At 42.7% G+C, this 22,496-nt stretch overlaps 2 protein-coding genes across 2 annotated transcripts; one reads left to right on the top strand and one right to left on the bottom strand.

Annotated features, from left to right (window-relative positions):
• Positions 1-3,485: 3,485 nt before the first annotated feature.
• LOC139215882 (polypeptide N-acetylgalactosaminyltransferase 15-like) lies at positions 3,486-8,095 on the bottom strand. The gene is made up of 10 exons (XM_070846919.1): positions 7,349-8,095; positions 7,073-7,239; positions 6,784-6,988; positions 5,648-5,815; positions 5,259-5,376; positions 4,591-4,785; positions 4,377-4,508; positions 4,154-4,255; positions 3,929-4,072; positions 3,486-3,842 (listed from the first exon to the last, which is right to left on the bottom strand). The coding sequence occupies exons 1-10, from the start codon at positions 7,870-7,872 to the stop codon at positions 3,651-3,653; spliced, it is 1,947 nt and encodes a 648-aa protein (XP_070703020.1). The 5' UTR covers positions 7,873-8,095; the 3' UTR covers positions 3,486-3,650.
• Positions 8,096-12,849: 4,754 nt separating this feature from the next.
• On the top strand, positions 12,850-20,237 carry gpnmb (glycoprotein (transmembrane) nmb). The gene is made up of 12 exons (XM_070846432.1): positions 12,850-12,951; positions 14,386-14,541; positions 14,616-14,777; positions 15,523-15,696; positions 15,791-15,952; positions 16,084-16,407; positions 16,802-16,852; positions 17,026-17,229; positions 18,155-18,260; positions 18,815-19,035; positions 19,229-19,319; positions 19,521-20,237. The coding sequence occupies exons 1-12, from the start codon at positions 12,882-12,884 to the stop codon at positions 19,672-19,674; spliced, it is 1,875 nt and encodes a 624-aa protein (XP_070702533.1). The 5' UTR covers positions 12,850-12,881; the 3' UTR covers positions 19,675-20,237.
• Positions 20,238-22,496: the final 2,259 nt, after the last annotated feature.

Genomic DNA, 22,496 nt, shown 5'->3' with positions numbered 1-22,496 from the left:
TAAGTCTCTATTTATTTCTCATTTTCTAGCTCCTCTCCCTGTGTTATCTTAGGTCTCAGTTTCTCCCATTTTATATGGCATTTAGAAATATTTACAAAGGTTAGGGTTCTTCATTGGAATTTAATAGCTGATACTAACAAGTGTCTAAGACAGCCCTTTAAGAAACACACTGTATTACCTCTGGAACAAGCATAAAGGCTTTACCGGCCTGTGTGCCTTGACTAGTTATTGCTGGGAGACTTTCACAGACTTTCCCAAAGTAATCTTAGTCATTCAGCCTGTGGCCTATCATATCCTTTCACATCTTACCAAACTCTGCAATATAAAGTGATCAGAGATCCCCTGAGGATTTTAGTCATAAAATAGGTAGTAACGGGAGTTGTCAACGGGGGTGTCAGAGGAAGGCTACAATTTCAGGTCCCTTTTCACTTTCACTTTCATTTCTTTTTCATGGTTTTTCAGGTCTTTCATTTTAGCGTGGCATCATAATGACACTGGTGGAGCTAGTCTGTTTTGTGCAAATAAAAAGCTTTTGCCATTTTCTTTTTAAATATGTTGTTATTCTGACCTTATTAGAGTGCATAATGCACTGAAGTGTTGAACTGATCCTGCTTTGTCACAAACTGACCTTGCACATCCATTGAAGATGGCAAAATACAGAAATGACTATAAAACATTGTTATTAAATCAAATAAGGAAAAACTGAGTTGTAAATGTAATATGTGATTGAACAAATACATACTGAATTAATTTGCAAAAAAAAACATTTACAAACAAACAAATGTGGGCAAACCCGTGTATAAAGTAGTGTCACCCCCAATCACAGATGAAGAGAGATATTGAGCATTATGAAAATCTATTATATTTAATCATGATTTACAGCTGAGGTCTCTGAGACTAATGTCTCATTTTCTGTTGCAGACTTCTGAAACATGTCAACAGTTTGAAATCATGCCTACAAGCAGTTCTAATAAATGAGTAAAAGTCATGAAGCATCAAACAGCTCAAAAACATACTTAATGCTCAACATTAAGAATGATTTTGCTTTCTTAAAGAGTGTCTGAGGTCTCCTGGACCTCAGACAGACCATCAGGGTCAAAGTGTCAGGCCTGTCAATGGCTTTGTCTTTTCCTTTCTTTACCTACAATATGTCCTGCTATCTTTGACCCTCTGGCCAAGCATGGCTTGTTTTTCACCATACAGGCCGTACAATGAGTCTGTGACCTCTTGCCATCGTCTAAAGACTCAAAGCAGTGAGATGTTGCGCTTCTGTTACACCGGCTCAGTAGCCTATAGTTATGTGACTGAGAGAAGACACACTAATCAACAACATGTTGTTTGTCCAAGTGTTTGGCCTATGCCCCGAAGCTGCAGACATACCATATGACTGGTTTTTATTGAAAAGGTGATGTGTACTTGACTGGGCTAAGTGCACCATGGGTTAAGAAGAGCATTATGTGGCAGAGCATAGGCATTTATAAGCACTCGATGCCTGGGGATAAGGAGAGAAGGAGGAGGACGAGCTCAGGGTCTTCCCTGCCTACGAAGTTGCCATCCTAACCTTGGGCACTATGGCTTAAATAACACTTTCGCTTATGACTGGGCTATGAGTTACAGTGGATACTTGGACAATGACACCGTTGTCTGCATTTTAATCAGAGGTTTGGCTGCATCCATCCCTCTTAGTCATGTGCACATCAGGACATTACTGTCACATGATGAAAGGTTTACTGTATAGCATAGTTATGTTTGCTCTAACCACAAAAAAGTTTATATGAGGACATCGTGATGAATACTCTAATAAGTCAATCACATGTGGAGGTTATTCATGTGTAACAATAACAAAGTGATCACTTGGGATTTAAGAAGGATTATGAAGGCAGATGGCTCCCTCTGCTGTTGACAGCTGATAAGGAATAAACACACTTCATAAAAATTTTAAAAAGAATAGAGGACAGCATTTTTGGGATTGTTAATGGCTGACTAATCAGTACATTAATCCTGTAAAACTGTACAAACTGATGGTTTGTTCACGTGTGTTTCCCACTTATTTGGCTCCTTCTCAGGACTGCGTGGGTGTGTGCAGACTGCTTGGTGGACATCTCCCTCACTCACCTTAGTTTTGCTGCACCACAGGTGGCGTTCACAGTGGGCATTTTGACATGTCACAGCAGGAAAAGCACAGGCATAAATAATAAAATGAATGATTCGGTTTCAGGGTGCTGGTATTGCTCATGCTGGCTCACTGTCACGCTCACGACTCACTGGAACATTTGAATAGAAAAGAGCCGTTGTTAATGTTATTAGTAACGCCTGTGTTTTTCTTACTGTGACAAGTGAGAATGAGAATGGATAGCTCCTTCTAATCAACAGAATAAGTGAAAAGACCTGGGATTACAGAGCTGCCTATATGGCCAAAAGTATTCGGACAACTGAAGATTATACCCTTGTGAGATTTTTGAACATCTCTTTCCAAAACCATGGGCATCAATCTGCTTCTGTAACAGCCTCCACTCTTCTGGAAAGGCTTTTCACAAGATTTTGGAAGCTGGCTGCAGGGATTTGACCACTTTTAGCCACATGAGTACATTAGTAATGACAGTCCTCCGTGCAGCCCACACAAGCTCTGCACCATACTTGGAAAACCAGTGTTTCATGCACCTGGCTTATAATGCAAAGAGGAGTTGTCATGTTTTAACGGGAAAAACTGCTGCCATGATGTTGGAAGTAAACTTTCATTGTGAATGTCATTACACACTGTAGCATTAAGGCTTCCCCTTAATTGTAACAAGGTTTGGGCCCTTAATTGTAGCACAAGCCTTGAAAAACAGACCCAGATCAAAAAAGTATAAGTCTAGATTTAGATCCTGCATATGTCTTCTTCATATTCACAGATTTACTTGTCTGTTATGTTTGTTGCTCATTAATTGAGGAACCCTTCAGTAAATTGTCTTATCTGTTTTCTGTGTGTAAAATATGCCTTTCTATTTTCCTGTTTTTGTACTCAGACTTTACTTAAAGATAAAGAAAGTGGAGGGGTGCACTGTTGGTATAGCGCTTCATTCCATTCTTACAGATTAAAATTTGCCATTTTGGGGGAGATTTCGGGGAACTACTGACAACAGATTTGTAGGGATAACGTACAAACTGTTTTCTAGTACTGCTACTAGTCTATACTAACCGATTCTCCTTCATGATTTCATCAAATCCACCAAACCTGAGGTGTGTCTGCTCAACATTAAGATCCTCCAGAAATGTGCACAAATCATCAAGGAAGGCATTTACTTCAGTAAAACATCATTTATAAAACATTGAGATAGTTTTCTCTACATATTTATCACACTTTATATGATTAAATGTACATAAATACAATTATAGATAATCCTAAAAATCCTGATTTAAATAAAGACTTTGTTTCATATAATCATATCTTGTACTTTATTATTTCAGATAAACTAGTGTTTGTCATTTAACACAATGAACTGTATTTGCAATCCTTAAAACAGGAAGAAAAAATGGCAAAGTGGAGCAAAATAATTTGATTTTCTGTGTATTTTTCTACACCATTTCACTACTGTATGCCACTATGATAATATTTGCCTCTGATTCACATCTTGCAAATCCGTTAATCCTTTGCTGTGCTTTGTGTATCAGGCACCTTTAGGAGCTACAAGTTGTTCAAAGTGCCACTGCTGTCTGGGGTGATGGGTGCAGGGGCGCAGGAAGAGACTTCCTGTGTTTGTGTGGGTGCTGACTTCTCTGGGGCTGCTTTGTGAGGACCCTCCTTCCTTCACAGCCTCCAGACATAACTGGGACTCTTGGTGAACCAGTTGACCGCTCAGCTGAAACGGAAACACGCTAAGTTAGCCCGGCTGTGATAACATGCATTTAATCAGATATACTCACTCAGTTGTCCTCTCTGCCTTGCCTTTATGAACTTCCACTGGAGTCTGCTGGTGGATGGCCGGTGTGTGGGACACGGAGATAAGACCACCGTCTCTCCCTTGGCGTCCAAACACAAAGCACCCATGGGACCCCACCGCACTTCAAGTTCAGAGTTCAAATCGCAGTGCTGCAATGACAAGAGAGATCATCTTTGCCACTGTGTGTTACCTGTCTGTCTTTGACTTCCAATAACTGTTGTCATGGTTACCTGGCTTCCTGTCCCACTGCACGGTGCCACATTCATGGCCCCACCCTGCGGTCCCTGCCCTCGGGGGTAGTCTGCACAGCTGCCAGTGCCGACATTGTACAGCTTCAAACAGGCACAAAGGGGACACATCAGTCTGTCATGTCCAACAATGGGTAGCATAAATCCTGTGTGCGTGTGTGCGTGTGTGTGTGTGCATGTGTGTGCATGTGTCTGTGTGCGCTACCTCGCCTGACAGTGCAGGCCTGTCCTGGGGGATGTAAAGTTGTGGATAAACTGTTGTCAGGTACCAGTGAAAGTTCCTACAGCCCAGACTCCTCTTTAGCCGCAGACGCTCTGCTATGTTAGGGCTCTCAGACTGCACAAAAGAAAGAACAATTATGTATTCGATTTTTTTTTTTTTTTAGTATTTGCTACACTCACCAACTAAGCATACACACCTGCCTGATGAAATGAGCAAGTGTGTCTCTCCTATAAAAGATCTTTCTGTATGCATCCATCCAGGTGTCCGCGATCCGGATCTTGTTCCTCTGAAGCTGCTCCTGGTCTGGGAGGCGGTAAGGCAGGTGGTGGCGGTCGAGGTGGGCTACACGGGAGCAGGGAACCACCTCCATGGAGCCTCCGCATGACCACACCTGGGATAATGGGAAAGCTTTATCAGGGTTTTGATTCTCTTTTAAATAATATTCTAAGAAAGTATGACAAGCAGTATTATACTTGATTCTTAGTTCTACAATCTGCACCATTTTACATTTAAGTTTTTTATAAAACATGCTACAATTCAGCAGTGTGCATTCTAACGGTCATGATAGGAAAACAAGTGGTCAAGAAATGTTTTCCACTCATACTTGTGTGCGTGTCAAGTGACCCAGACATTCGCAGACCACGATTCAATCTGAGATTTCCATGTGCAAAAGACATCATGTCCCAGCACAACATTCCTGACAGAAGGCAGCTGAAACACTCAGCTAAAGCATCACTGAAGAAAAGCTTACGTAAGTCAAGATGAAAAACAAAATCAATCTGTCAGCTCTGTGTCCTGTGTGAGCATGTGAATTGGAGGATTTGGATGGGAAGTTGGCAATAAGACTTTTTTTTTTTGCTTTACCCTGATTGACAGCTCAATTTGTTCTGCCCCCCACAGCAGCATCCCTGGGTCATAGGCTCCCACACTCTGGAAGAAGTGTTTGTCGATGGCCACAACTCCACCGCCTAGCGCTGGGCTCCTATCACAGACACACTTTACATCACTGTACCAGCCAAGAACAAACACAGGGATTTGTCTTCGTGTCACTGGAGCAGAGAGACATTACAAACTACAGAGTATTACAGTCACAGTTAGCGGAGACAAGCGGATCCCAGAACACAGCCCAGAACAATGGCCCCTTACTGTGTAGGCTGGTGAGGAAATTTGCAAAGATAATATAAAATGTCAGATTAAATGCACTGTTGTGTAGTAAACCTGTGCTTTTTTAAGCTCAGGAGCTGTAAACTCACCTCACAGGTTGAACAGCTGAGTCTGGGCCCTTGTCCTGCATCTGAGGGTTTGATTCCCAATGAAAGTCAAGTCTCCAGTCAAACACTCCCCTAACTGGCCACTGGGTGGCATTGTACTGAAAGGTCTGCCAGTCTATCACATCCATGATAGGAGACACCACTCTGGTCCTGCACAGAGACAGTGCGTTCATCTCAACAGGCATTTGAACATTCACATTTGTCTTTTTTCACTGACATTTATTTAGTAGAGTGGTTCAAAGTAGTGCTGATGTAAGTCAAAGATTTCTTTATTTAAGTCAAAGAACATTTAAAATCCTCAGCCAGCCGTCCTTGGTTACATTTTCACTTATTATTCAAAGACCAGATCAGATTAGTTCTAAGAAAAGGAAAAATGTTTCCCCATCAGTGTGTGTGTGTGTGTGTGTGTGTGTGTGTGTTCATACTTACAAATGCCTGTTTGAGTGCGTTTCAGGCTCATGTCACAGAGGCCAAACTTAGAGACACGCACTGTTGTTTGTTGGTGTCTGTTCTGGTTCACATATGTTACTTGAAATATTTCTACCATGAGGCCACATGTGATGTGATGCTCAGAGGAAATGGAATGAAGAGATTATAAAAAGGGGAAGAAAGAGAGCAAGAAATGGGAGAAGGGTCAAACATGTGGCTGAGTGGTTGCAGATTCCAGGTCTGAGAGTTCAGCCTAATTACCTAGTCTAATTAGAGCCACGCCGCAGGCAGCCTGAGACACAAGACTAGAGCCAAATCATGAGAGCCGAGCTTTGGATACACACACAGCACATGTATCCAACGCCATACTAATGAGTAAGGACAACTGATAACTCTGAACCCTCCATCTTCTCACTTCTCTCAAGTGGTTCTGTCAAACAGCAGAAGAGAAACAAGCAGACAGAGAGTTTGGGCACAGCTGCTGGGTTGGGTTTTTTTTCTCAGACCAAATGTTTATCCGTAGATCTAATTATTCTTCATTACAAAACTCTGGCTACATTTCTTGTTTCTTGCATTTAACCAATAGAGTAATTTACAATTAGTGTGGTTATAGGGGAATCGTGCAATGGAATAACAAGAGCCTTGCACTGCTGTTTATTATTCTTGTTGATGATTCCAGTGAATAATACCTGTCCTGGGCCACTCTCTCCAGCAGTGGCTCCAGCCAGCCTTTTTGGCACTCACAGTGGGAGTCAATGAACATCAGCACCTCCCCTGCAGCCCTGGCAGCACCCAGAGCACGGCACCCTCCAACACCCAGTCGCTTGGTGCTGCGAATCAAACGCACCCCATCCAGATGAGTCACATACTCACTGAGCACACTCTTCAGGTGACCTGAGGAGTGAAAGAGGCAGAAACACTAACACGTGGTCAGCACAGGTCAAGTGGATGGATGGATGGATGGATGGATGGACTCACCATGCTGGCTCAGGTCGTCCACCAGCAGAACCTCCTGCAGATACTGTTTGGGTGCAGTATCCAGCACGCTGTGCACAGTGCGCAGGAGCGTGGACCAAGCCTCGTCATGGAAACAGATAACAACACTGGCCGATGGCAGAGACTCGCTGTACTTCTCCCCCAAACACCTGTTGAGTGACAAATTCATCAAAGAGTCAACTTCAGTAACTTTGAACGCGTTTTGATCCCAACGTGGGGTCATTTCGGCGCAAAAGTTTTCCTGCGCCGTGCACTCACTCGGGGTGGCGCGTCTCAGGCAGCCTGCGGTGCAGCGAAATCCTCGTGCTGACCACCTCGTTGAAACCGTACTTTTGCACCGCAGCAAGCTCCACGTCCCTCTCGGTGCCCTCCAAGTGCAGCCGGACTGCTTTCCCCATTTCTCCGTGCGTCGGAGACGCGGTGGCATCCTTACCTGCTCCGGGCAGAAGCACCTTATAGCTCCCCCTCCTCTGCGGAGGGTTCTTGGTGCCCTGCGTCGATGGCACGAATAACAGCTGGTCTTCTTGCAGAGATTTCAGCGGTGCGAGATCGACACCGAGCTCTAATGCGGGGTCCCGGGAGTCCAATATGATCTCCAGGTCCGGTGCACTGGGAATCCGCTGCACGGGCCGCTGGGGAGGGCCAGGCCTCTGATCACTGTGACCCCAGTCCCGGTTAAAGAGGTCCGAGAGCGCCAAAGTAACCAAGGCAAACCCGAGGAGCAGCAACCAGAGGCAGAGCATCCTCCTCCGGATAAATGTGGCTCTGCCCCACAGCCTCATGATGAAGAGAGCAGAGGAGAGCAGGGGGGGGGGGTCCGACTCTCAGAAGCTCGCCCAGTCCTGTCTTGACTTCCCCATTTTTGCACTTTGACTCAACTCTGAAGTCGATTACATTTCGCCAAAGTGATGAGACTCTTTAGGGATTATCCAAAAAGTAGAAAAAGAAATGGATCCATCACCCCTCCGACGCGTAACGCTGCATCCATGGAGCGCAAAGACGCGGGACACAAGTCAGACAGACTAGGCAGGTTCAGGACAGACCCTCAACCTCTACATGGTGGAGGTGCGCAGACTTCGCCTCTCATCCAGCTCATCCCGCGGTCCTAAAGCCCGAGTCAGTTTGAGCCCACACATAACGGCCTGAAGACGCACCTGATACATTCACCTGCTCCTACACCTGTTCGGTGAGCTGATTCTCAAAGCAGATCAGACGATAACAAGGATTCAAACACACAATTAGAAGGAAAAAAAAAAAACCTCATTGAGAAAACAGCTAAAATGACAGAGTATTGAAACGGTCAGATTCGAGACATCTTATTGCTTTTATAGTGTTTTTCAGTGTTGCATCACTGGAGCAGGTTAAGCCTGTTTATGGATTTGGGTGCCCGTGAGACTCGGTTGTAATTTTAATATCATATGGCGCCGATATTCCTGTCTGGACTTGTAAAGACTCCTCAAACAGAGAAAAGTTACTGCAAGCGTTTTTTAATGGGTATGGCAATATTTCTATTTAAAAAAAAATCAGTACGTTTCCCACCAGAAACACTAGTTAGTTATAAAAAGACTCACATTGCAGATGAGTGAGACTGTTTTTTTTTAGGGTTTTTTATTTTTTATATTTCCTCCAGTTTGAGTGTGAGAGTCGGCTTGGTGCATGCAGGCGTCTCCCCGGTGCGTCACACATCAAAGATGCTCTCTCCGGCCAGCTGGCGGCGGGCCTCACAGTCCCATGACCGTCTGTCGGTGCCGGGAAACGGGGCGGTCGCAGCCACGATCTCCCCGGTTCTCCGAGGAGATCTTGGCAGCCCAGCCTGCTGTTTTCAACTGAATGGAGAATAAGACATCCGTCAGTCCCAAACTGAGATTTTTGTTTGTTTTTTTTATTGAGGAGTGGAAACATTGCATAGTCCTCCTTTGTGTTTTCCCACTGTATCACACTGCAAATGAACGCAGCACAGCCTACATAGCAAGGTTAGATCATGAAAAAGAAGTTTAAGGGAAAATGGCATGTGAGGATTTCAGTGGAAAAAAAGACCTAAGACATTTTCCGAGGGTGATGTTTGCTTTACTCTGATGGCCAACAGGAGGTCAAACAGCACCCAGCTTTTCTCCACCACATCACCAGAAGCAAAGACCTTCTGCGTCAGCCTGCTCCACAAGCTTTGTTCTGTACTGTGGCTGACTGGAGCTGTGATAGGTCACTGCATGCAACTTGGCAGTGCAGCTATTAGAGCTTTGAAGCCAGTTTGGCTGCAGTCTGGGGCCAGTTCCCCGCGGTGGTGGTGGTGCTGGTGACTGTCTGGTTGTGTCTGAGTGAGTGGGTGGGATTAGCAGTTCCTTGCCTTCCCCCCATTATTCCACAAAGACACTCAGCTGCCCTCTGCTCAGGATGACAGGGCAGACAGGCTTCCGATGATTATGATTACAGTATGCAGAGGGAGGAGGGGGGGGGGCACCTGGAGAGACAGAATGAGAAGTTCAAAGAGCAAAGGAGGACTTCAGAGGGCAAGAAGAGCAATGAGATGAGGGTGTCGCAAGGAAGGTGGAAATGAAAGAGTCATGAAAGATGAGAGGGGCAGAGAGAGAGTTAGAGGTGACCGGCTCCTGACTCCTGTGTTCTTGTGGGAATATGTTTATGGGCCTGAAGACTGAGAAGGAAAGAAAGGCTTCATGTATTTCCAGTGCTGCACAGTGAACACTCCCATATGTTCCATCCTGCAGCCAAAACACACAGTGAATTGAAGTTTCCACCGCCAGCACATTTGCAGACACACACACATAAACACCAAAAGAACATGGACACACACGTGCACACACACACACACACACACACACACACACACACACGCACACACACTGTAACGGTCCGGAGTCCAGTCCACATTGTCGGGAATGTGTCTGCATTCCACCATCAGAGGAGAAGCCAGAGCTGTAAATGAGAAGGCAGGGCAAGTATTCGCGTGCATCCTCCTCTGTCTCTCTCTCTCTCTCTCTCTCTCTCTCTCTCTTACACACACACACACAGAGGGGAGGGGAGGGGAGATAGAAGTGTTTTTTGGCTGTAAAATGCATTTCTGGGATGTTGTTTCATTCATACTTCTGTTTTGCAACCAGGAATGTCAGGAGCCTTCGGTCTGGGATAAAAAACAGACAAGACAGTAAGAGAGAGAAAACTATTGGTTGATTAATCAGGAAGTGGACTGACAAAGTTAATCTGCAGCAGTTCTGACACTATATTAATTGTAAAAGTCTTTTTTGAGGAAAAATGCAGATGGTTAATGGAGTGTGTAACATCCTTGAGCTCTGGAGTTCTGGCCAGACAAAACAAGATATTTGAAGATGTCAAACTGGATATTCTGCACTATTTCTGACATTATTACACATTATAGACCAGAAGACTGATGAATTAATCAAAGAGATAATCAACTCAGGAATTTATCATAGAAATATTCAGCTGCAGCCACACATATGCTACACAGGATATGCAGAGAGATTGCTAAAGTCATTGTTGTCTTGTAATGTTTTGCCAATTTTATTTTGTAATTTTATGGAAGTAATATTCAGTAATGTGTGCGTGAGAGAGAGAGTGTGTGCGCGCACTTGTTCAGTTATCTGTGTGAGAACCAATTTGAGTAGTAAATCTGTCTTCACAACATTGACGGGCTGTTTGAGGGTTAAGACTTGCTTTTAAGTTTAAGGTTAGAATTAGGTTCAGGTTTAGGTTAAGGTTAGGGGTAAGCTGGGGAATGCATTACGTCCATAAAGGTCCTCACAAGTTTCGAAATACAAGGTTGTGTGTGTGTGTGTGTGTGTGTGTGTGTGTGTGTGTGCATACTGTACTTTCTTCTTCCAGCTTTACAACATGAGAAGCTGCGGATTGGTGCTGCCCTCTACCGGAAGATGAGCAGCATTGATGTTTCCTGGCATCGTTTTTTTCCCCTTTTTTTCCAAAAAAAAGAAAAGAAAAGAAAGAAAACTCAGGATCCACCTACTAGATTTCTTCTGGAGCTTTCGGCCGCATCCCGTGGCTCTCATCGTTGGATGGAGTTGTCATGGAGATGTAATGAGCTCAATATTTGATGTTTTGCTTCATACATCCAGTAGACTGAGCTGTCACCAATATTACACTGATAACATGCGGTCACATGCTGAGCAACTTGCGCATTTTGTTACAGTCTGACGGACTTAACCAGCTTTTAATGGGACACAAATGTCAGTGAAATGCCAACAACAAAGTCTGTTAGATCTTTACACCGCGGTCTGATGAAAAAAGTATGATTTTACAGCTCTTTGACGGATTTGATTCCCTAACAGCTGGACCGAAATCATCCAAACGGATTATGGTGATCTATAATCACTGAGCCCGAGAGACAAACCATCATCATCGCCTTCGGTTGTGAATAACCAGCTTTATCATTGTAGCTTTTTTCTCAATGAATATGGATGAATTCCATTGCGTTACTTTAGTTTTCAGATCTATTGATCATATTATTACATACATTTATCTTATTAAGCAGCTGATGAGTGAATGCATTAAAATTCATTCCCCACGGTGTTTAAAAATCCTTCTCTTTATCTTTTGTTTCTTATTTGATTTAATGCTGTGAGTCAGCATGAGATAACTGCTTTAATCCATCTCCACAGCATCCACAGCACTCTGCGTTAATTGGTTACTTATTACTGATTGTGACTTTTTTCTTCTTCTTTGTGCGTTGCAAAAATATCTGCAACGTTCTTCGTCCCCGTGTTGCCGTTTCCAAACTGTCCTTGTGACAGCAGGAGAGCCGAGGTGACAGCGACGCCCGTCACATGTTGCACTTGTGTTGAAAACCACCAGCACTCTGCAGCGCATCACACGCGCAGGGCCACCCTTCTGCTTTTACGCGCGCGGTTGTGGCGCAACCAGGCCGGAGGTGAAGTCTGAGCAGCCGTCTGACCGTGACACAGCTGGACTGGACGAACTGAGCAGATAAGTCAGTCATGTGGCCCGATGCCACGCGTGGACCGTTAAGGTTATCGGGCGTTCAAGACGAAACTCAACGAAAACACAACTCACAAGAAAAATAAGTGCATTTTATTTAATACGATTCGACCGATTGAGGGAGGTTGCCAACTCACGTTTGTCCCTTTTATTTAACATCTATACAGAGAGAGATGGTGATCGAAATAGGTCAGATTCTCCTCAAATGATGACAAAAAGTGTTTCGTATTAATTATTTTGATTTCGCTATAAAGTCAAACATATTGGTTCAGAAAGTTTCCGAATAAAATCCTGCTAGAGATGTTTCTATTTCTTATATTTAAAGAATAAAGACCGAGTAACTGGTTTATAAAAGACACTATACAATTACACAAGCATTATTATCACAATTTTCAAACAGGCAAATTATAAGTCAGTGGCGCTATTACGCTGCGTAACACGGGCTTTGTGATCAAACCTCTTTATTTCTATTTGATAAGTGAATGAATAAGAGCCTCAAACTTTTCCTATCACACCAGAGGGAGAGAGCGGGCGTGCGCACATCTCATCTCTCATGAGTTTCCAGTCCTGAAGACTAATGAGGGAAGAGGTGCGTCTTGTTAGGAAACATCACATGTTTGTGCGCTCAGCGGCCCCAGATTGAATTATTGAACATCAGGACTACAGCAGGGGGAAGTACTGGGAGAGCTGGACGGGCTGAGAGAGGGAGAGGCTGCGGCGGTGAACAGAGCAACTATATTGGGGGGTGTAAAGGGTATTTTCTTTAAAAAATATACTGTCCTTTTTTTTTTCTTGCTGAATAGTGGCAATGGAAGCCTGGCGATATGTTTTTCTGCTGGCTTGTGCTTGTTTTGTTTATCAAGCTGATGGACGCAAAAGTAAGTGATGCTGCTTTAAATGTAACTTATTTCGTCAAGTTAAGATCTGGTGATATAATACAGTGTTTCAGATCTGATGTAGACATATTAACTTCAGCCTCATTGTGCACACACACTGAAGGTCCTACTTAAATTTAATACTCACACCGAAATTACAGACATCGTTTGATCTTACACGTCCTGACGTGTAAGTAGTTATTATCCAGTAATTATTAAGTCTGAAGTAGATTCTATATTTGCCCCACAGTGTTTGTAATACCTGTCCTGTCATCAGCTGTGCGCGCTCAGAGTCCCATGAGCTTAATTAAGGCGTGTGTCCCGGCTGACGGTCGAAAACTGTCCACACAAAGAAAACTGTTTCACATCTTTAAAAATAAAATACAGCTGTTAAAAACTGTTTCATTCACAATAACGACCAGCTGTGGTCACGGAGGAAAAATGAAGCCTCGAACAATCCAAAAGCATTTTTTTTTTTGGAGCTCTTTATAAAACGTGAAAACAACTAAAGTAAGTTTTTTTAAAATGACGACTACACAGGTAGTTTTGAAATATCTGCCAGTCGTGCCATGAGCTGATCATGCGCACAGATGTCTGCTTACACAAAGAAGTTCCCACAGATTCTTTTTCCTTTAATCAAATCACAGTGATGGAATTTGTTGTTTTCGTCTGTCGTCCATAAAATATGTAAAATATGAAGTCTAGATTAAGACACAAGCCATGAAACAAAAGAGTGGAGTTAGCGGGAATAATATGAGAAATAAAAGACATTTGGTGGGATCAGATCAGTTCCTTTCAGATAATATTAAAGGTGCAACCCAAGAGCCACATGCTGTGATCTGGTGACAACAATTATTTTTTATCTCCCTCACAGGACAACTGTGTTTGCTGTTAAAGGGTTATTCCAAAATTTCCAGACCTTTTTTTTTCTTCTCTTTTATGTTTTTCATTTAGAGGGGGCTTTTACTAAACATTTCCTAGACAAAACCTCATCATCAGCATCATTTAGATGCCTGATCCTCACAGAGATTATCCCCACTTTCTCTATTCAAGGACTCTGATCATTCATCACAAAATCTGATCATTTCTTTTCTGGTGGGTGTCATAGATTCATACATTTTCTGCATTGCATGTCAGGGGACGCAGCACATAATATAATAAAGACTTTAATTACAAAATGAGAAGTTGTATGCCATGTTTGCAGATATGGAATAAACAGAAAGCAGAACATTATCTTGAATTGTAATGATGAAGACCTGTAATTCCTGTAATTTTTTTGTCAAGGGATAGTCTGAGTGAGGAAAAAATCTAATATGTGCCTCTGAATGTACTTGATTAACCAATAAAATCCTGGACCATCAGTTCCCCTCATTGATCCTCACAGCACATGTTAGCAGGCTTGCGAGGCTTCAAACCTGCTTTGTTCTCTCCCTCCAGCATTCGCTGACATGTTCCCCCACAAGCATGCAGCAGCAGCAAAGTTTCCATTCCCAATCCCACCAATCCCTGGCTGGGATCCTGACACCAACCCATGGGATGATTACCTCTACCCTCCACTAAACCCAAAGCCCAATGAGCTCACGCGCCACAAAGGTGAGTAAAGTCATCTTTTTCCTCTGGATTCTTCTGTTATGGGTTTTTCACTTGGAACCTCCACATTTCTGCAGGTAAACCCAAGGTTCGTCTGACCAGCGACAGTCCGGCTCTCAACGGCTCTTGCATCTCCTTCACTGCGAAGCTGGAGTACCCTCCATGCCAGAAGGAGGATGCCAATGGGGCGCTTGTCTGGGATGAGCACTGCCAGGATGGTATGGAGCTGGAGGCCTCAGGTGCTGGCCAGGCCACGCCCCCAAACACATTACATCACCATCCATCCTGAAATGCCACTGCACCATATTATAGAGCCATGGTGCACCACATTAAACAAAAATAACAATCACAAGCAAACTTGAAGCAAAATTAATTCATTTACAGCCACTTGGGGGCAGCAAAACAAACACACAACATTGAACATATGATCACCTTTTCAGTTGATATGGAGAACATGTTAGCAGCATTTGCCTTTTTACACATCCAGCAGACAAAGAGCAACATTAGGATTGATTCACAGTCATGTTTATGTCCGCCCTGTGAACATAAATCTAATATTCACACTCCTTATTATATCCGCATTATTTTACACTCCACCGATTCCTGAGCTAGTTGCTAATTTTGTCTCTCTGCTGTTTGGTGCTGAGCAGGTAGTGAACACTGGGTTTATCGAAGATATTTTGCCGAAAACACCTGCCTGCAGCTGCTAGAAACAAGGGTGGTGAGACTGAGCAAAAACAATAAAGCTGCAGGTCCTGCAACCAAAACAATTACCTGAAAGAAGCTAAAATGGTCCATAGAGCTGAGCGAAACTGCAATGTTAGGAGAAAATTATCTATAGGATCGTCACCACGAGTGAAGCCTTTCACATTACAAGTAGTTATTTGAGCCATTTTTAATTTAAAGTTATGAATTAGTGCAGCTTTAAATTTTTAATTTTTAATAATAATGAGGACGTCTTTTTGTTCGCTCTCCTCTATACAGCTAATGGACAGGTGCACTCTGGCTACGTGTACAACTGGACTTCCTGGTTGGACGACTATGGCTTTGGGAAGTGTACGGACCTGAAGAAATGCAACGTGTTCCCCGATGGGAAGCCCTTCCCTCAGAGCAACGACTGGAGACGCAAGAACTACGTCTATGTGTGGCATGCGATGGGTGAGAACGCACACGTCTACAGATTTCTACACATGCACATGCAAAAACAAAATAGTCGCAGTTTTCCCGCAATCGTCTTCTTTCCTCGTCCCAGGCCAGTACTACGAGACATGTGACGGCTCCTCCTCCAGTCTGACCATCAACACCACCAAGATCCCTGTGGGGGCAGAGGTCATGGAGGTCATGGTCTACAGGAAACGTGAGCGCAGGAAGTACAGCCCCCTCACCACTGACAACGCCGTCTTCTACATCACAGGTGGAAGCAAACTCTCACATTCAGCTTGTACTTGTACTTTTTTCAGCATGTTTCAACCAAACAGACAGATACAAACACAAGGTAAAAACAAGAGAATTAATTATTTATGGCACCCCTACACACTCTCTCAGATAAGATCCCAGTGGCAGTCGACATTTCCCAGAAAGCTGCGGTCAACCAGTCAGAAAATGTTTTCTTTCGTGGTGAGGATGTGGTCTTTAAAGTCCAGCTCCATGACCCAAGTGGCTACCTTAAAACCGCTGCCTCCATTGACTACATCTGGGACTTCAGGGATGGCAACCAGCTGGTGACACACCGGGAGGTGACCACACACACCTACAGCAGGCTGGGGAGCATGAACGTGAAGCTGGTGGTGGAGGCAGCGTTCCCTATAGAGTGTCCCCCCACTGCTGCCACCCCAACTCAGAGGAGCTCCACGTCACCCCCTCCCACAGGTGCTGGACACATAGATATGGTCTTACTGCGCAAAGCACTTTGTGAGATATGTCCAGTAAAGCCGGTATGGTATGATTGGTACTGGTTTTGAGATACCATTTCTTTAACAGAAAGTAGTTCCAATGGATTAGACTCTAGTAACTACCTCTGATAACACAAGCTGATGTTTTGTTCAATGCCTTAAGCACATTTACATGGGAGCAGATATCTCAGGGAAAGATAACTAAATAAAAACAAAACTATCTGGTAAAGGAGAACATGTATTTTTTTGTAGTTTGGATGAACTGAGTAGGGAGAGCAGACAGCGAAACAAGAGTTTCCCTGTACAGATTATTGAAGTGTCACCTCAAAAAACAAAGTGTCATGACTGTATTCCTGTCTCTCTTCTTCTAGCGGCTCCCACACCTCCCCATGCTGCCACTGTTAAGATGGAGACCACACGGGGTGAGTCCCACAGCTAACAGCGTGTTTCTGTTTCTTCACGTGTGTGTATATGAGACAGGGAGAGCAAAGCAAACAGAGGAAGTGCATGTATTGGGACAAAAGCTCACTAAATAGTCAATAGCTTGAATATGAAATACTAATAATAATATCTAGCCACTTGTTTCCAATTTCAGCATCACACAACACTAGCTGGCCCTCATCTCCCACTGCCATGACATCAGGTGTGCCCACCACAGAGCCCCTTCCCCCCATTGGTACAAGTGCACCCCCGGAGTTCGACCCCACCTCTCTGGCCTGGCTCCGCACCAAGCGCCTGCGCAGCAACCAGTGCTTCCGCTACTCCCATGGGACCTTCACTGGCAACATCTCCATTATTGGTGAGTGGGGGGCTGCAGTTTCTTTTTTTTTTAACTGATGGCGTACGTATAATTTAGCACTACTCTGGTGAACCGCAGGGGCCAGACAGTTCGTCTTTGGAATCATAATCCTGCCATGATTCAAATTAAAATCTTAATCAGTATTTAAAGCAGATATCTGTCACAGCAGCTTTTGTCATTCTACCACTAGATGGCGCCAAAGCCAGACATTTTCAATGAATACACTTATTGGCTTTAAAATATAAATGGAAAAAGTGATGTATTATTATAATGGTCTGATCCTTTACTAAAAAAAATGAATTAATAGATCAGTTGACAATTTAACCCTGCAGTTAATATCTATGTATTTTTAGGTAGGTTCCAAGGCTTGTAAGGTCTGTTAGTCTGTTGGTCCAAAAAATTTGGTTCAAATTGATTTTGACAACTACTGGATGGATTACTTTGAAATTTTGTACAAACATTTGTGGATGATTCCATAAACTTTGGTGATCCCTGACTTTTCCTCTAGCGCCGTCATGAACAGGTAGGCAGCATAGAGAGTAAATGAGTGACTCTGTTGTCCAGCTGTTAAGGGACAGTGAGCTCCACTGAGCAGAACTGAGCCAGTCAGCAGGGCGAATAGCCCAAAGGTGGTCCTTGTGTCTTGAGTGGAATCCTCTAGTGATTTTTGCACAAATCAAATAAAAAAACATATCCAATTTCATTTTCACATTTTTATGTGATGGAAGGATTATAATTTTGGATAAAAAAATATAATCCTTATTGTTGTTGCTCAGCTTTTCTCCCCCTAAAACCTGTCTTTATAGAGTCACACACACACACACACACACCATCCTCCACTATAAACCTGTGAGTTTCATCAGTTTAATGTCATGAGAAGATGATTATACGTTTAAAACCAACTACATTAATCTTTTCTCTGCAGAGCCCAAGCACACACTGAACAGCCAGCCAAACAGTCACATCGTGGACGTGTCGGCTTCCAGAGTGACCAGCACTGACATCAGCTTCCTGGTCAAATGTCTGGGCAAGTGAGTATATTACAAATCAAATATGTATTTCATCAGCAATTTTATATGAGTGCATGTGAATTGTATGATTATAAATTTGATATTTTTTGGTGCTGGTAGGTTTAAATCCAGAATTGTATCTCCAGAAGAGAGCTTTTCCTTTGTTGTAGCATATAAAATATTTTTCTAGCATGTCAGTTTAATTTCTAGCTCATACAAATAAATGATTACAAATCTATAAATCAGTTAAATGGGAATTAGGTAATTTATATAAATGTTAGACCAATAAAGATAATGATGACACAAAATGAAAGTTTCACTAACACGATAAGTAAACCAGGAAATCTATTAGATAATCTGGTGAACTCATAACACAATAACACAGTTGTTATGCATCAGTGGTGGCTTATTTGTGGTCCGTTTATGAGGAGTTGAAAACCTTCCAGTCCCTGCAGATGTAAAATTGATATTTATTGACACGTTAAAAGTATTTTTGAAGGAAAAAAAAGGTTTTAGATGAACAAAAGGCTGAGTGGTTTGCTTTAAGCTGTCATCTTTCCATCCCCCGTCCCCAGCATCCCCACTTCAGCCTGCACCATTGTGTCAGACCCCAGCTGTTCTCAGGTGCGCACCATTATGTGCGATGATGTGCCACCATCAAAACAATGTGAAGTGCATCTCAGGCGAACATTTCCGGAGCCTGGCACTTACTGTGTTAATATCACCCTGGAGGACTCCAGCAGCCTGGCCCTGACCAGCACCACAGTCACCATCAACAAGTCCCAGGATGCACCTGGTCTGTTACATTTATTAGAACATTTATTCTCTTATCTCATATGCATGGTCACAAATACTTTAAGTTCATGAAATGTGGTCTTATTCTAAATCCTTTCTCTGTAACTAGCAGCTTTTTAGAAAGTGAAAAGATTGGTGTTGTCCGTCTGTCTGGTTGTGTCCGTCCCTCTCACTGCTGTTCTCTGTCCCTCCAGCGTCCAAGAGGTCTCGTGCTGCAGAGGTGGTGCTCTCCTCCAGCGCTGTGCTGGTGGCGGTCTTTGCATTCATTGCCTATTTGTTCTGCAAGTGAGTAGTCACAGCATGCAGGGGTATATACAGTTCATAGCCCTACAGGGTTGTACTTCCATCCATACACAAAACACCCAAGTATTATTTTTTCATGCTCTTTCTTCACAAATTATTTTAATCATCCTCCAGCTCATTTTTCTCCCTATTTCCCTCTTTTCCATCCTCAAATCACTTATCTCACTTTCTCTCCCCTCCCAGGCGTTACAGGGTGTACCGTCCCGTTCGCAGGTCACTGGTGGAAGACGCCTGCAGCCATGCTGGGGTCGGAGGTCGCATGGTTCGCCTGAAGGAGGCACTTTTCCCCTCCAGTGAGGAGAGCCATCATCTGCTGACTGAGAGACGCCCCCTGTAGGCTTTATAGAGTTGCACCAAAGCATTTCTGCCCTTAAAAGTCCTGATTGGCAAATGCAAATCCAAGCTACGGTTAAATCATTAGAAGTTAAGATGGCAATAATACATTTGTGTCTTTAGAGAAATATTAGTAAATAATAATCATATCTTGTTTCTGTCTTAATTTAGTTGTTTAAAGAGTGATATATGATTACAATTGGTAGGATGATTTACTAAAGAGGCTGCTAAATGTCTAACTGAGGCACTGCTCCTTTCAATCTCCTTGCTCTGGCTCGCCATTGGGTGAAGCAGTTGCTAGGAGATGAACTGAGTTCAAATCATGGCTGTTTCTGATCAAAAGAAGTGCTTTTTTAAAAAAAATTGTGTGCCTAGCACTGCTTTATAACACTGTGCCTTACACTGTGATAATAATCAGCTAGGTATTAAGTCCTTTATGGTTTTCCATTCTAAAATTTTAACTACCTTTGAGCTTTGTGCATGCTCTTTCTCTATTGAGTGATCTTAAAAGTAAAATTTAACCCTAAAAGTCAAAACCTAATTCAAAGAATTCACTGGAAATTTGACATGAGTTTAATAAAAGTTGCGAACTAACCGCTCATCTTATGAAGACATTTGTGTCCATGTTGCAGTAGGAATCTTTATCCTCATCAATGTCACAAATGACCTGCAGAAAATTAATGGATAGGTAAAAAGAAAAAAAAAGACTGATCAAATCGTCAGTCATTTTGACCAATGTTGAAGCAATCGGAATATGAAAGCAACACAAGATAACCACCTCCCTTCCACTGAAATACAGTGTGTGATGTATATACACTACTCACAAAAAGTTAGGGATATTCGGCTTTCAGGTGAAATTTCAGGATGAACCTAAAATGCATTCTAACCTTTCCAGGTGAACTTAATGTGACCTTCTCTAAACCTTTGAATGCACATGTCCAACTGTTCAGTGTTTCAGTACTTTTTGCACAAGTTGCTGTTCTCTAACAAGAAGCTTAACAGCAACATTCACAACAGGTTTGATCCATGAATCCACCAATACATTTCCTGCTTCAGTTAGAATTGGTATTTAAACAGTTCTCCTCATCATGCTGTTCACATTCTGACATCATGAGACCAAGACGACACCTAACAATTGATCAGCAGCACCTCAACACTGGAGGCTTCAAACAGGAAGTCCTCAGACGGAGGTGTTCACTGAGCTTAGAGGGTCACAGAGTGTCATCAGGAGGTTGGAACAGTGATACAGAGACTGGAAGAGTCACAGAAAGGAGAGGAGTGGACGTCCTTTGGCCACATCCCAATTTATTGAGACACTGAAAATTTTTTGTTGTGGTATACCTACCACTGTTGTTTTCTTTCAATAAATTGTTTAAGATGAATAAAATTACCATTGCATGCTTCTACTTAAATGCCCTACTTTCATGATATAATATCACTGTAGCATTCACTTTTTACATTTTCCATATATTTCACCTGAAAGTCGAATATCCCGAACTTTTTGTGAGTAGTGTATATATAAAAAACAAAACAGTAGCTGTATCCCACATCCATACTACATAGTAATGTGTTCACACTGGAACACAGACAGAATAAATATTCAAAAAATAAATATCCTGACTTGACTGTGCTGGTGTATGTACACTATTGTCCTAATTTATTGCCAGTGCAATTTTAAAGTAAGTTTGAGTCCTTTGCATGGCACACGTTTCTTGTTAGAATAAAAACTGACATGATTTCTTGTACGCTAACTGCAAAACCATACACTCTAAAGTAGTGTGTATATTGTATACAGTTGGTATCTAGCATGGATGTTTTGACATTGCCCTCACACTGATAGGGTAAAACCAAAGTTTGTTCTCGTAATGATAAAGACATGCACACTCACAAAAAAAGCAAAACCAAATTTTTTTTTATATATATTTTTTTTTTTTTTTTTTTTTTTTTATTATTCAGAGGCATTTGACAAGTGGAGCTGTGTGTGAAGGGGAGGTGAAGGGGCACAAGCATGGTTGCAGAGAGGGGGAGGAGGGAATATCATGCTGAAGTTAGATTGCTTTTCCAAAAAACTCAGAGACCCAGTCCCTCATATCTGTCTCATACCAAGAGGATGTTCCACGTTACACAGCCAAGAAATGCTAAAAGAAAAAAGAAGCTACCAAATCAGCGAGTGTGTGTGTAGCACCGGTGAAAGACAAAAAGGAAAAAAAAAAAAAAAAAAAAGACAGGACTTGTATCTACTTTGAAGTCTTACAAATCAGAAACAAAAAAAAAAAAAAAAGCAGGCCCTTTTAAAAGAAAAAAATAATTTTACTTTCTCATTCGACTATTGAATGCAAAAATCAAATGCGCGATTTGACCTTTTCACAAAAAAACCCAAGCAAAAGTTCAAATACATGTAAGCCACACCACCAAAATTAGAAAGCAGAAAGAAATAACCATCGTCTGAGAATTTCAATTAAGCCAAAAAGAGTATATATAAACACTGGCAAAAGAAAATATTTTTGATCACTTTCAATTATTCTCTCAATTCTAAGTAGTACATGATTTTAGCTTAAGTTTTCATTCATATCTGGAGAAGCATGGGGAGGCATAAAGAAGGGGGGGGCTAAATTCTAACAAATAGAATGCCTCTACTTCAAATACGCGTCTAAAGAGGTAGATCAAAACAAACTGCGGAGGAAGGGAAAAGGTTGGGGAGGGTGGTTTGGCAAGAAGGAGGCAGGGAATCAGGAGGTGTTGGGGATAATTTTAAGTATCACTTGTGCCCCTCAGTTAAGCGTGGTGTTCGGATGGCGCGCCCATGTAGAAAGAAGTGTTCTGGGG

This window comes from Pempheris klunzingeri, chromosome 16, assembly GCF_042242105.1.
Source record: "Pempheris klunzingeri isolate RE-2024b chromosome 16, fPemKlu1.hap1, whole genome shotgun sequence".
Taxonomy (NCBI): domain Eukaryota; kingdom Metazoa; phylum Chordata; class Actinopteri; order Acropomatiformes; family Pempheridae; genus Pempheris; species Pempheris klunzingeri.
The sequence above is the reverse complement of the archived record's forward strand: the minus strand, read 5'-3'. Positions and strand labels throughout refer to the sequence as shown.